At 47.7% G+C, this 15,244-nt stretch overlaps 1 protein-coding gene across 3 annotated transcripts in view; it reads right to left on the bottom strand.

Moving 5' to 3' along the window:
* Positions 1-7,614: 7,614 nt before the first annotated feature.
* PRICKLE2 (prickle planar cell polarity protein 2) overlaps positions 7,615-15,244 on the bottom strand; it is a 319,261-nt gene continuing 311,631 nt past the window's right edge. For all 3 annotated transcript variants that reach the window (XM_070390927.1, XM_070390930.1, XM_070390928.1), the window contains one exon: positions 7,615-14,452. In XM_070390927.1, coding sequence (XP_070247028.1) covers positions 13,581-14,452 — 872 coding nt within the window. In that variant the 3' untranslated portion in view covers positions 7,615-13,580. The remainder of the gene's footprint in view (positions 14,453-15,244) is intronic.

The raw sequence follows: 15,244 nt of genomic DNA on the forward strand, positions 1-15,244 counted from the left end.
GAAGGTTTGATTGTGTGGTCCTCGTCCTTTGCTAGGGTGTCCTGTTGCAAGAGAGTGGGAGGAAACTGGGAGAACGGATGGAGGCTTGTCCTGCCTGCAGTTCAACTAGCACCTCAGAAGAGACCTCCTCTTCTCCCTCCACATCTCCCGTACTTTCCCCAGTAGAACTGGCTCCCAAGTGTGGAAGCTGGGTGATGGATTTCACCTGAAAATACGGGGGTCGATAGGACTGAGAACAGGAGGAGAATTAGCCAGAGTCAACCAAGCCGCCCATTTCATTGCTTTCCTTGGCTCAGCCAACTTGGTCTTCGCTTTTTAGTAAAGAAAGACTTCTCTTTGCCTCTCATATGTTGTATCTTTTTTCTATCTGGGGCATGGAGAAAGCAACAAACGTGTCCTAGGACTCAGCTGGCAAGGGGCAGAGCCAAGATATTAAATGTGAGCCATCCAAATCGGTGCATAGTTCCCATTGAAGGGACCCCTTGTCCCCAGAAAGCCACAGCGACTGAAGGCAGCATTCAAATACCAATAAGACACTCTATCTTCTGGTTGGTTCCAGATTGATCTGCCTATTGCCCACCTTCAATGGCTTCACCACCCTGCCTCTCTCACCAAACTCTCTAGCTTTTCTTCCCAATTATTCCCTTTTTATGTCTACTGTTGGGGGCAAACTGGACAGTTGAGGACTTCAACTTCCCTTGCTTGCCCTGATGCAACAATCTCTCTGCCCGTAGAGCTCAATTTTCTTCCCACTCCAAAATCAGCCTGCATATTGTTACTGGAGTAAGCTTTCTGTAAAACCAGTGCAATCACTTCATGCCCCTACTTAAGAGCCTTAGAGGCTCTTCCCTGACCAGAAAATGAAGCTCAAACTCTTCTGCATGGCACCCAAGACCTTTTGCTGCCCACCCAGCTACCTCCCCAGACTTGTCCTCTGGCACCTAGGATCCTGGCCACATTAAGGTGGTAATATTCCCCGAATACATCACACCGTTTCATGTTGCTGAGCTCTGCCTTTGTGGTTTCCTCTGCCTTTCCATCTGCATGTGTGGACTCCTACACATCCTTCAAAATCAATCTCAAATACTTCCTTTGGGAAGCTTTTGTCTATTCCTCTTCTTAGACCGCTGACCTTGAATTCCTCAGGGTCAGAAGCTATAGCCTTTTAAGTGTACCCAGCAGAAAGGCTGAACATAAGAGGCTCTTAATGAGATTGTAGGAAAGAATGTCTTTTTGAGCACTTACTGTCGGTCAGGCCCTCTGCTAGGCCCTAGAAATATAAACACTTAACAACAGACACTCTTAGGATGTTCTTTGGGGCTGAATGGGGAATGTTCTCTCTCATAACTCAGCACCCTTACTCTGAAATTCACTTGCAATACCTAACATTTATAGCAGTGGTAACTAATTCATAAATGTTCTAGTCGCATGTGTCTCATTTTAGCAATGAGCTTGTTTCTAAGGAATAGTAGATAAGTTGTGTTTTTATAAAACTTTCATACAACAAGCCCTTAAATAAAAAATATCCTCGGTGCACTTATTACAATCCACCAAATCTGCATTGGCAGATATATACAATTCTGAAAAAAAAATAGATCCTTATACATGCACATACATGTGGGCATGTTAACATTTTCCATTGTACAGTGGGCAGACCCTGGGTCAAATTATGGTCCCAGGATCCCCTGCTGCTAAATGCAGAACCTTTATCATGCGCATGTTATCTTTGGCTATGTTATGCTAACCACAGTCCTTTGTGATGGAAAATGAGGGATAGAAGGAGAGAACCTCTATTTACAGCCCTGTTTCTCCTGGTGTAATCTCAGAAAAGGGAATGAGAGGAGAAAAATCAAGTATCCAATAGAAATAATAAAATAGAATAGTAAGGCCTTGGCTGCTGGGCTCAGTCGGTTATCGTCCTGTGCACCAAGAGGACCCTGGTTCGATTCCCAGTCAGGGCACATGCTGGATCCCTGATAGGGGATGTGTGGGAAGCAGCTGATCGATGTTTCTCTCTCACAGTCACTGTTTCTCTCTCTCGCCCTCTCCCTTCTTCTCTCTCTAAAATCAATTTAAAAAACATTAAAAAATAGAATTGGTAAGCATGCAAAAAATATAGATGATTCCCTTAATTTCACTCCATTGAATATGGCCCATACAAAAATTAACAATCACCTGAGAAGATTAAAGAACGTACCTAGCCCAATATATGTAGAGATGAGTTTTTCCCTTGATGCTGTCATCATTTTTGACAAAGACCCAGTCAGAGGATGCAGAGAGATACATCGATCCAGATTTCAGACTTGGCTGTGTCCCTCTCCTTTCCCTTCCCCGTAGGTCCAGTCGACTCACATGCTTAGCTGAAATCTGGCTCTGCAAGTTCTGTAGGGGAGGCACAGTCTTGTCTTGGTGAAGGCAGCGCAAAGGCTCCCTCTCCAGTGCTCTGCCGACATTTTGAATGGGGTTCCATTCGTTCTTATACCGGTGGTTTACCCGGGTGGCCCAGCTACCACAAGGAGACTCTTGGGTCAATGGCGCATGTTCAAGGCAGGAGGAGACGACGGAAGCAGAGGCACCTCTGAGGGAGCAAAGACTTGGACACCTCCCATGCTCTGCTCTTAGGGCTTCTCTTCCTTTCCAGTCTTCTTCTGTGGCTTGTTCTTCCCAGGCACTTCTTGCCCACTTGGAGGATTTTACTTTTGGCTGTCAGCACACGCGGTTGAAACCTTATTTGTGCCCTGGCTGGTATGCTCTGCTCATTGAGCCCAGCTCCTGGCCTCAGTCTTTTAAAAAAAGATTTATTTACAGGACTGTAGGGATGGCATTACTTTGTAAGACAAAGAGCTGGGAAGAGGAGGAGTAGCGTGGCCCTGATGTCAGAGAGTTCTTTCAGGAGACCACGGTGACAGACAAATATCTCCTGAGGGAGGGTGGGTCTACTCAAAACACTGCCTAGCAGCTGAGGGGCTGCGGGGGTGGGGGGTTGGGGGGGGAGGGGTTGGGGTAGGGGGGCAGACACAAAGGCAGGGCTGGATGCTGGAGAACCTCCCCATCCCAGCTGCTGAGGGTGCTCAGCGGTGTATTTTCTCCTGTTCGGGGACCCTGTGTGGGGTGGGGTGGGGGAGGAAGGCACTGGCGGGAGAGCCATCAGTCGGCGCCTGTGTTGCTGCTCTCCTGAGTGTGGAGCGCTGCTCGGCTCCAGCTCTGTGTGGTGTCCAGTAACACCCTGAGGACCAGAGGGACGAAGCAAACACTTTCCTTCAGCCCTTGGGCCAGCTCAGTGTACACTTCAGGTAGGCCTGTTGGGAGCATTTCTCTGGAGATGCAGTGACCCTTTGAAAACACTCCTAGTTCAGAGCCCATGGCTGGGTGGGGCCATCCGCTCAGTTCAGATAAGAAATAGGAAGGCGGGACTCAAAGCGGCGGCAAAGAACGTACATGCATCTATGCATAACCCGCGGACGCAGACAACAGCGTGGTGAAGGTCTGGGAGGGCAGGTACAGGGTGAAGGGGTCAATGGGAAAACACACACAAACAGACAAACGGGACATCTCTAATCCTTTCAACCATAAAGACACATTTTAAAAAAAGTGACCGGTGAAACAAGGCAGGCTGATTAGTGATCGGTGGTTTGTGGAGTGAACATGTTGGGGTGATGGGACCTGCCATGCCTCAGATAACTAGAAACCTGAAGTCTACACTGCACGGGCCCACGGGCTTCATCCCTCTGGTCCTCAGGGATCTCACCTGCTTCCATACCATGACTCAGCATCTTACCCGCTGTGTCCAGGTCACCACGACATGGGGTGAGAGACTGTAAGCAAAGGCCTAGGGGCTGTTTACTGACTTGGCCTGGAAGCGACACTTTACTTCCCCTTGGTTCTGTGGTCACTTCTAGTCACATGACCCTACCCACCTGTAAGGGGGCTGGGAAGGGGGAGGGAAGACATGGATATTCAGTGAGCATCAAATGTCTCAGCCACACCCATTCTTTACACAAAACTCCCCGAGTCATTATCCTGCAGAGCTGAGAAACCGCTTCCACACAGTTGACAGATGAGACGTAGAGGGGAGATTTTGCAGATGATGGGCTCTTTTTCTGGGATTGATTTTGAAATGAAAATAATATAGTTAGTCCTCCCTCTCTGTAGGTCAGAGGAATTCATTATGGACTTTGGGGCATGTCCATAGTTCTTCCATCTCTTTTATAGCCCAGGAAAACATCACCTCATACTGCAGGTGACAAGGTCCGTTTTTCCACTCTGGTAAAAACAGATGAAAGAAAACTCTAGATTGTAGAATAAGTAAGTTGGTTTTAATATCTCTAAAAATTTAATCTCTAGAATTCCCTGCCTTGTGAATGTATGCCTTTGAGAACCTTTGTCCATGGGGCTCCTGTTATAATAAATATAATTAATTGTGTCTAAAATGTTAGAAAACCATTTGCTTTTTCTAGATTAACTTTTCATTACTGGATAGCAAGCATCAACTTTTTTGTGTGTGTTTCTTCTACCATTGGAGCTTTTATTAAGTGTCTTACCATCTTTTCTAATTCAGTCATAGGTTTCTATTGCCTGCTAAGTGTGCTCTGATTTTGTCCTGGCTTGCTCAGGCACATGCTCCAATAAACAACAGCAGTACAATTAGCACTACACCCAGGAAAGAAGCATATTGAAATACGATAATTTATTCCACTTGCTAATAAAAAGAAGTTTATTCCTGGGTAGCATTTTCCAGATCAACATTGCTTTTATTATTTTTAATCCTTTACTTCCTAGTGATGATTCATTCACTCTATCATAAATCATCTGATTATAATTCAGTGGCATGAACTCTTCACTTTGCTTTTGCATTTATAGGTGATAGTACTTGAAATGTTGGTAGCTTCATTATGGAGTCCAAGGGCATTATTACTTAAAATTGGAAAACACTATGCTTAGCTGGAGCTTCTGATAGAGTACCAATTTGGAGGACACGCAGTAATGCAAACTTGATCACAGGCACAGCCACTAATCGGGAGCTGGGAGGGAAAGTCTGCCTTGCAGCCTCTCATCATCCAGAGGAAAGAGCTTCCTGTTAGAAGGAAGGCTGCATGTGCAGGGCATGAAAGGCTAAGCCCACCCTCTCCCGTCACCCTTTCAGTGCCCTGAACCAGGAGTTTTAGGACTCTCCCTTTTGACATTCCTTTAAGGTATTTTTTGAACAGTGCTGAAAGACAGCCAGGATCCCGGCCCCCACGGAGTACAGGTTGTAATGGGGAACAGGAGGAAACTCAATTACAAGATGGTGACAGGGGGATGCAGAATCCCTTGGGGCCCAAGGCAGAGGCACCTATTTCCAACTTGCTGAGAGCAGACTTTTCCTACTGGAGGAAGCACGGCTAAGCTGAGAGCTGAAGAATGAGAAGCAGGCAGGTGGAACAGAATAGACAGGAGGGTGAGTGTGTGAAGTGCATGGAACAGCAAGTACAAAGGTCTAGACCAGTGGTTCTCAACCTTGGCTGCACATTAGAATCACCTGGGAATCTTTTTAAAATCCTGATTTCTGGGCCTCATCCTCTGGAAATTCTGTTTCTTTGTTACTAATGTTGTGGCCCCACCCCATAACAAAGAAACAGAATTTCCGGAGGATGAGGCCCAGAAATCAGGATTTTAAAAAAGATTCCCAGGTGATTCTAATGTGCAGCCAAGGTTGAGAACTACTGGTCTAGATGCAAGGGAGAGACATGGTGAATGAACAGAAAGATCAATTTGGTTGGATTTCATGCCATTCATTGTCATATGCCCGTCATGCAGTGGTTTCCACTGATGTGGCTTGCACGTTCCTGTCTGGATATGTCTGAGACAAAATTAGCAGAAGATAGATAGCAGGCGCCAGACCTGAGACCTGGTCCACCACGAAGGTCATGGACCTTGACCAGGAGAACAGCCACAACGACTTGCCCAGAGGCATCCTCTTACCTGGAAGGAGGCTGCCAGCTGAACGGAAGTCACACAGGCTACAAAGTCAGAAGAAAGACTTGGAAGGCACCTGCAGCTTGGGAGACAAATTCATCCAGTGTTAGAAACAGCACAGTACAGTCCTGGCATTGGGTGAAGCGGATGTGAAAACTGAACCCCACAGACTAACTGATTTGATTTGCATAATAAAGAGCAGGTGAGGGGGAAGGGAAAGCGGGGCAGAATAAGGTCTGTGCACTTGGTGTGTTTGGGGTGGAAGTTGAGAGTAGGAGAGAGTTTGAGGGAAAGCTGGCATCACGTGCAGAATAGTGGGAGAGGCAGCAACGTTTGCTGTGCGTTAAAAATTCATCTCCCCCACTTTGGCCAGTGTGGCTCGGTTGGAGTATTGTCCTATACACTGAAAGGTTGCAGGTTCAATCCCCAATTAGGGCACATGCCCAGGTTGCAGGTTCGATCCCTGGTCAGGGTGCATATTGGAGACAACCAATTGATGTTTCTCTCACATTGATGTTTCTCTCTCTCTACTTCTCCCTTCCTCTCTCTCTCTCTAAAAAAAATAAATTCATCTCCTCTTTTAGCATTTCCTTCAAGACAGTACAGATTTGAAATACTTAGTATATATAGATTTATAGTATTCTTGGTTCCCTAACGGTGTTTCTTTGAATACTGCTTGACTCAGACGAGGCCAATTGGAGTTATAGGTTTTGGGGGGTAGTGGAAACTTTCCTTTGAGATGCTAGCTCTAGGTAGAATGTAAACAACTCTATTTTTTTAAAAAAATTTATCTTTATTATTAAAAGTATTACAGATGTTCCTTTTATCCTCCCTTGACCCCCTCACCCTGCTCCTGACTCCCCCCCTCACCTCCCTACACACACAGGCCTTCACCACACTGTTGTCTGTGTCCATGGGTTATGCATATATGCATGTAAGTTTTTTGGTTGATCTCTTCCCACCCCCTGCTTCCCCCTGAGATTCAGTCTGCTCCATGCTTCCATGCCTCTGGATCTATTCTGGTTGTCAGTTTATTGTGTTCATTATATTCCACATATGAGTGAGATCATGTGATACTTGTCTTTCTCTGACTTATTTCACTTAGCATAATACTCTCCAGTTCCCTCCATGCTGTCTCAAAGGGTAAGAGATCCTTCTTTTTTACAGTTGCATAGTATTCCACTATGTAAATGTGCGTGTTTTAATCCACTCATCTACTGATGGGCACTTGGGCTGTTTGCTATTGCAAATAATGCTACTAGGGGTGCATATAATCTTTCTGATTGGTGTTTCAGGTTTCTTAGAATATATTCCTAGAAGTGGGATCACTGGGTCAAATTTTAATTTTTTGAGGAAACTCCATGCTGTTTTCCACAATGTCTGCATCAGTCTGCATTCCCACCAGCAGTGCACCAAGGTTCCCTTTTCCCCACATCCTCACCAGCACATGCAGTCTGTTGATTTATTGATGGTAGCCATTCTGGCAGGTGTGAGGTGCTACCTCATTGATGTTTCTAGCTCTCTCTCCCTCTCCATTCCTCTCTCTGAAATCAATAAAAACATATTTAAAAATTAAGACAACATAAAATTTTATCATTTTAATGTAAAGTTCAATAGTGTTAAGTACATTCACATTGTTGTGCAATTTTCATAATTTTTATCTTGAAAAAAATTCTATACCCATTACACAATTCCCCATTTGGCTCTCCCCCCAGCCCTGGACAACCACCATTCAACCTTTCTTATGAATTTGGCTATTCTAGGTGCCTCCTATAAATGGAATTATACAGTATTTGTCTCTTTGTGACTGGCTTAATTCATGTATCTTCAGGTCCTCAAGGTTCATCCATTGAATGTATATATCACATTTTATTTATCTATCCATCCACTGATGGCTATTAAGTTTGCTTCCATCTTTTTAGCTAGTTGTGAATAACACTGATATGAACATGGGTGTACAAATATCTTTTTGAGGCTGTGCTTTCAATTATGTGGATATATATCCAGAAGCAGACTTGCTGGATCATATGGTAATTCTATTTAAAGATGTTGAGGAACGCCGTGTTTTCTGCAGAGGCTGTGACACTTTATATTCCCACCCAAAGTGTGCGAGGGTACCCATTTTGTTCACATCCTCGCCCACACTTGTTATCTTCTAGCTGTTGTTTTTTTAACTAGTCATCATCCTAATTGGTGTGATGTATGGAGACACTTTGGTTCTCACAATTCAGGGGGAGGGGTGCTACTGGCATCTGCGGGTGGAGGTCAGAGACGTTATTAAACATCCCACAAAGCACAGGACAGTCCTCTGTCACAGAGAACTGGCCCCAAAGTCGAAAAGGCTGAAGAGGACACATTCTGATGTACACAGTCAGGCTCATCTTTCATAGTGAATCTCACCCGGCCATGTGCAGTTTCTCCCTTTTCTGTTGAGATGCTCAAAGGCAAAGTGTTTCAAAAATCTGGAAAGCGAGGGAGAAATGGCAACATTTCTTTTATTCAAATTTTATTGGAAGTTTACAAATGTATTACAGACATCAGTAAAACAGCATATCCATTGTACAGGATCTCAAGCAAAGTGTTCACCACAGTCTCTGGCAGAGCCTGCACCAAAGGCCTGCTGCAGGCCTTCTTAACAAACAGCGCGCGACGCTCACACACAGCACACTGGCCTGCCTCGCCTCCTCAGGCCCTCCGAGGCTTCGTCTATACTTGGAATGAAAGTAGGAGATGGGCAAAGCGATCCTGTGCGGGAAAGAATGTGTTTAGGAGAGGGAAAATGCCCAAGTCCTAATTTGCTAAGGAAAATGGAGGACTTGTAGGCCACAGAGTATGTCAGGGTCCATAAATAGAACCAAAATGCTTTATGGGAAAATATGGAAATCATCAGAAAGGCTTGAGAACAGACCTTACTGGTGAGTAACTCTGTCCAAAAAATTTATTAAAGCTTGGTCAGTGACCTACTGAACATCAATGGCCAAATACCCAGTAGGGTGAAGGGATATCACAGAAAACTCTCAGGATAGGTAATTTTTTTTCCTTTCTTATGGGTTCATCATATCAGAATCACAGAAATGTTTTCCCGACACTATGGGAGCTTCTCCCTCCTTTGTATTCCCCTCGAGGAAAGCTAGTTTTGTCAGCAGGAAGTCAGCCTATAAACAGTATAGCTCCCAACAGTGAGTCATGTTTTATGAGTGTTGTGTTGTCTGGGCTACTCTTATGAGAAAATGGAAAAAGAATCAAATCCTTTCTTGATCCTGACCATGGTGACTGCTTCCAAGTGGTCGGACAATCAAGTGTTCGTATCTGCCAGGTCCCAGAGGGACCAACCACTGGGGACAAGGCAAAACTCCCTTCATTTCTACTTCTCTAGTGCTTAGAGAGGTATATATACCTCCAAAGGGGGCATGGGACTGCCTTCCAAATCGGCAGACGAGGCCTGGCTGAGCTACACCTGGAATGCTACGCTTCTGTAAGGCGCCCGGCTGCATGTGGGTGGGAAGACCTGCTGTCCAGAGCCCACGTCAAAGCCCTGAAGGTGCTAAACAGTTGCTAACAGCAACTCTTCTGGCATGAAATATTCAGATAGCTGGTTCCATCTCCTACTTCCCTTTTTATAGATTCTCCTTCTTAGGTGTTAGCATCTGGGTTCTGTTAGAAACACACAAAGAGCACTTCTCCTTGGAATTTAAATATTTGTGTTATCTCTTGTTAGAAGGTGGGTTAGATGAAGACAAGGATGAACTCTTATCTGACCTCTGCAGTAGGACCAACAGGGGCTGACTATAACGCTTGTCCAAGAACACGAGAAGGGAAAAGAAAGCCAAAGAGATTTGTCTTCATTTCGCCTAAAGAAGTCAGCTCCTGTTAGCATCCACAATCTGAGGGCATGGGAATTGGACTCTCACAATTATTTATGAATGATGCCTCCTAAGTGGCTGTTTTTGCCTAATGATAAAGAAGCCCAGAGTAGAAAGACAGAAGTCAGTTCATAAATAAGTTTTGTTATCAGACAAATAAGATCAATTCTGACCAACTGGTTCTGGCTGTCCGGAGTGTCATGGATTTTTGAGGCTGTATCCATGTTCTCCAAAAAGTACACAGTGCATATTGGTTATACCTGCCCAGGTGGCAGAGTATATGCGACGTATACGCCATCACTGCCCCACCTGAACTCCACCATGGCTCGTGGGACCCCAGAAGCAGGAAGCTGCTGCAGGAGAAGGAAGAGGAATCTTGATGCAGGGCAGGAGCGTCCTACCGAAAGGAGAATGAGAAAGAGCAGCCTCAGGTCCCACAGTCGATGTACAAAACTGCTCGGCCACTGAGCTGACTGTGGTGGAAAGGGAGGACTGGAGAACACAAGATGAATACAGAGAGAAGCTGTGGAACTAACAGCACTGGGGATTCTCCATTTGTGAACATGTGCCAAACCAAGAAGCACAGTTCTGGTTTCCCTCAGCTCACCACCTTCACACTTGGTAGAGATCCCAGAACTATATGCCAGAAGAAGGGGTACCTGAATGCCACGCTCAATGCCACCAGCCTGCTAAGAAGCCTGTCCACAGTATCACGGGTGGTGCATTGGCAGGGCCATCCAGGACAATCAATGACTTCCACTTCTTGGGAGGGAGCCAGTTCTGATGCCACTGAATTGAGCAGCAAGCAGGACATGAACTGTACCCTAATGCTGCTGTGTTAACCTAAAGACAAGAAGAGGACTAATATGGGGAGAGGTAGGAAAACAAACAAACAAAACCCTAAGGCATGAGAGCAGAGGGGAAACTGGGAAAAGATTACTTTGATAGAAACAGTCTATTGAAGATGAAATAATGATCTAGAAAGAGGTGAGCGTAGGCCTCACTCACAGGGAAACTTGACCAAGAAGAGATAGGTGTTATGATGGAGGAATCAGCTAAGCACCCCTAAGCTCTTGCCTCAGAAAAGAATGCACTGAATTTTGGGGAGTGGGATTCTGGGATGTTGCATGTAAGTTGTCACCAACTGGTGGAACTCCCAGCACAATAACACCGTGCTCTCTCTGGGCCTTCACCATCATGGCGGGGATGTAGCCATCCTCCTCAGCATTCGCTGTAAGGCGCCCGCTGCATGTGCGTGGGAAGACCTCTGCCAGCTGGAACCGATGGAGGGGACCTCGCCTGCAGACAGTCTGACCCTGAGGCTTCTATCTACTACACATCCAGCTCTGAGCAGTTCCGCTGCCGGGTGCTCTCTAGGTAACAAGATGGCAAATTGCTCATTCCTTCAATTCCTTTGGACACTAGTTAAGTGTCAGTTTCTAGGCCACCTTTTTCTTTCTGCTGATGGGGTAAAGCCTCATCTGGGAGATGCAAGAGGTGCTCTGAGAAGGATGGAGGTAGTAGGCAATGTTTACCAGGAGAATTTCCTTCCCTGGGTCCCGGGCCACAGAGGACAGACTTTGTGTCCAGCTTTCTGCTAGGTTAAGTCATCTCCTTTTTCCCTTTTTCCAAAACGCCTTTTTATTCTCATCAATCAAGGAACTCGAAAATCCCAATTGGACTTGTCCAATTTCTACCAGAAACCTGCCACTTTAGTCATGTGATGTTGCACATTATTTCTTAAAATCAGTTTGCCAAGCAGTTTACAGACTTACTATACAAACGTAATAGAGTAATTCTCCGAGGCTCGGATACTTAAGGAAGCATTTAGATATGAAGATAGCATGCGGAAAACAGCCACAACCAACACTTGTATTGCTTTTTAAAAAAATCAGTGACAATGACAAATGTCATATTAATACCTGAAAAGCAAATTATTTTAATACATCCTGAATGGAGCGCCATTTCGACATCCCGTACAGCCTTCCTTTCCCCAGGCCCATTTGGCATGGGGTCTGAAAAGCCGCGTTTCACATTCTCTCCATGAAAAATACTAGAAAATATTAACTACTGTATTGAAAAGAGACCACGCTCACCTCACCATGGCAGAGGGCCACTGAGATATACCGTGTAGCACATGGACAGAACGTCTCACTAAAGGTGGGTCCTGCGACGGGTTAGTTCAACCGCCACAATCCATTAAGGGGAGGAGGAGAATGGGGGGAAAAGCAAGCGCTTCATTTTTAACTGAAGCAAGGGTAGGGAGTTTTATTTTACTATAAACAATACAACCGTTAAATGTCTTCTTGAAGCAAATTCACTTCTGAGCCCATTTTCAGTCTGACCAAGGGTCCCCTAAGTTCACAATGGAAATCCTTCTTTCAACAACATCTGCTTTTCAAGGCCTTTACACTGACGCCTCCTGAGCAGCTCAACCTTCCTGGGTGACCCAGAGACTCTGGATAGGGAGGGCGTTAAACAGAATTACTTCCTCAAGCACTGGGGGCTCGTCAAGCCGGCCGTCACCGCTCCTCTACTTCATTTCCAGAAGTTCTTCTTCGCCTTGGCCTTGCTTCCTATTCTCCGTCAGTTCTACCACCCTTGCCCGGCTTTCTGTTTTCAAATCGCCTCATTCCTTCTCCACGCATGACGTACAATCTAGGACACACCTCCTCTCCCAAAGCCCCGTCGGAACCCGTCTGCCCCTAAATCCTAAGGCCCAAGTTCATTTGCACCGAGGACAACCGGTTGTCAGGCTAAGGCAGCTGTTCCATCTGCCTTGGCAAAGGAAAGCGGGTAATACAATCCAGGAAACATGAGCACCGGAAAATAATGCCACATTCAAAACAACATCATGCTGACGTCACACAACGGCACCACTCACAGTCACTGTGTTTTCCCCAAGAAAGAGATCAATCGTGAGCAGCTTCAAGCTTCCCAGCAGGGATGGCGCTTCTCGCGGAACTTGACTGACACTGATTGGTTTCTCTGATGGGCAAAGGTTATGTTTGCTATTAAATAAACGACTACCACTTCGTAGAGAATACATCCTACTGAGGGTGGGAGTGGACTTAAGGACGGCTCCTTAAGATGGACTAGAGCGTAAAATGCTTTGGATAGAATCATTGTTATTTTTTCGCCACAAAAAGCCAAATTGAATAAACGCCTTTGAAAAAAGTCTCACTGACATGTAACAAATTTGTATAGAAAAAAGAAAAAGGGGGTGGTCCTGGCCACTCGGAATACTACACAAAGACGATGCGGATGGCATGCGGGTTGCGCTGAGTCCTACCATATAGAAATTCCTTTGATATTACAAAATACAAAAATATTTTATCAGAACTCTCATTTACATTGCATTTACAATGGACATGTAAATAACTTAGTCTTGGGTCCTGGCTAATAAACAAATTACTTACTGGAAAAGGGGTCCTAAAAGGAAGAGAACCAGAGAGGATACAAGCGAGCAAGGAAGCAATTTGCCATCTGATGAGTGGCAACTGCACACACCGAGGTGACCAACCCCGGCCGCCACGCCGTCTAGAGCGTTTCCAAAGTGAAATGTGCAAATCATAGTCAACATGCCGAGAACTGGGGCTACCAGCCGCGTCAACCTGTAACCTCGCCTTCCTCCACCGAGAGCACGCCCCGTCTCCTCCCCCAGGAACCACCCTCAAAAGCGCTTTCAAAGAAAAAACAGTGCAAGTTTCTGAATTTACATTCTCAGCTCCCATCTTCCCCGACCCCCTGACCCCGACCGGGTTAAGAAATGATACAGTTCTTGCTCTTCTGTCTTTTCCTGCTGTGCAGCTGCCCCCGGCCGCCCAGCGTGGACGACTTGGGGAGGCCGTAGGAGCTGTACTTGTGCAGGAGCTCGTCGCTCGTGACGTAGCGCAGGCGGGCGGGCTGGGGGATGGGCTCCCCCAGGAAGTAGCCCTCATTGTCAGACTCGGAGGAGGAGGAGCAGGTGGAGCACCAGTCGTACTCGGCGAAGTAGGGTCCCCAGCGCTCCCCAAAGGCGTTCTGCAAGGCCAGGTCCGACACAGTCCGGGGGCACTGGCCGTACAGGTCCCGGCGGGAGCCCTGGCCCAGGCTCTCCTGGAAGCTGCGCTGGCGCAGGAACTGGTCGTAGTCCTCGCGGGCCCGGAGCGGCGGCCGCTCCTTCAGGCGGGACACGGCCTCGCGCTCGCTGGCCAGGTGCAGGGCGTTGTCGGAGCGCGAGCGGCGCGACCGCCGCGACCGGTGCGGGCGGAAGTGGCGGGGGTCGTCGCGGGACGCGCTCCGCCTCCGCGTGCGTTCGCTCATGGGCTGGATCCGCGCGTCCGGCCCCGGCAGCTGGCTGCCCGCCACGCCCGGGTCGAAGTCGAAGCTCTGATGCATCCGGCCGCGGGCGGGCCGGTCCCGGTAGCCGAGCGGGGCGCCGAGCTGGTGCAGGCCGCCCTCCATGTCCTGGTACTGCTGCGCCGACAGCAGGCTGCGCACGGACTCGGCGCTGCGGAACTGCACGGACGAGTTGAGGGTGCCCATGGTGCTCAGCTTCTCCGACACGTTCATGCCCGAGTCCTTGCTGAGGTCGGGCATGGAGAACCGCGACAGGTGCTCCTGGCGCTTGGCGCCGCCGTCCGCGGAGAGGCCTGCGGGGAGAGGACAGGGCCCTGGAGGTTAATACGGGCGGGAAAGGGGGCCACGGTGGCTGGGGGGCATCTGAGTGCTCATCACTCAGGGTCGCTGCGTGTGGCCGTGCAGTGGACACGCAGAGGCTGCCGGGAAAGGGTGCAGGAGGGCTCTCCCCACCCGCCGCGGGCAGTGCCCACCTAGGGACCCCGGCGGAGATGCATCCGCAGACACGCTTGACCCGTTAATTTCCTGCAGAGGCTCATCTTGGGCATCTGGTGTGCGCTGCTGCTCTGTTTAGAATTTCACTCTCCACAGCGCTCCCAGGGCCTCTGTGAGTCCAGTGGTCAGACAGCACCGAGGGCGGGTATTTTGGCCCAGGAACCTTTAGAGGCGGGCCATGCCCACGCACTTCCTGGCAAAAACTGAGCCTGGACTCTAGTCCCATGATGCTGGGCCAGCTCAGTCCCCTGTCAGCTTCCAGCAGTTCCCTCATCTGCCTGATGTCCCTCACATGTCTTGAAAACGAACGCCTCCCTGGGTGTAGACAGAGGGACATGCACTTCCCCAGACTGTTTGGTAAATGAGTGCTCCAGGTTCTAAAGGGCCCCCCACAGCCCGAAGATGTGAGTGGGACTCGGGGACAGTCCTTCCCCAGGGAGGCACTTTTTACAACAAAGCAGTGACCCTTATGCTAACAGCAGGGGCTCCTAGCAGTGGACTTGCATCCCCTAAGTGCTGTCGCTGGTAGTACTGACATAAAAACCATTTTGAAGGTCATGGGAGATTCCTGACTTCACTCACTTCCATTC

The sequence above is a fragment of the Myotis yumanensis genome, unplaced genomic scaffold (genome assembly GCF_028538775.1).
Source record: "Myotis yumanensis isolate MYYU_CA2020_CCGP unplaced genomic scaffold, mMyoYum1.0.hap1 SCAF_14, whole genome shotgun sequence".
NCBI lineage: Eukaryota > Metazoa > Chordata > Mammalia > Chiroptera > Vespertilionidae > Myotis > Myotis yumanensis.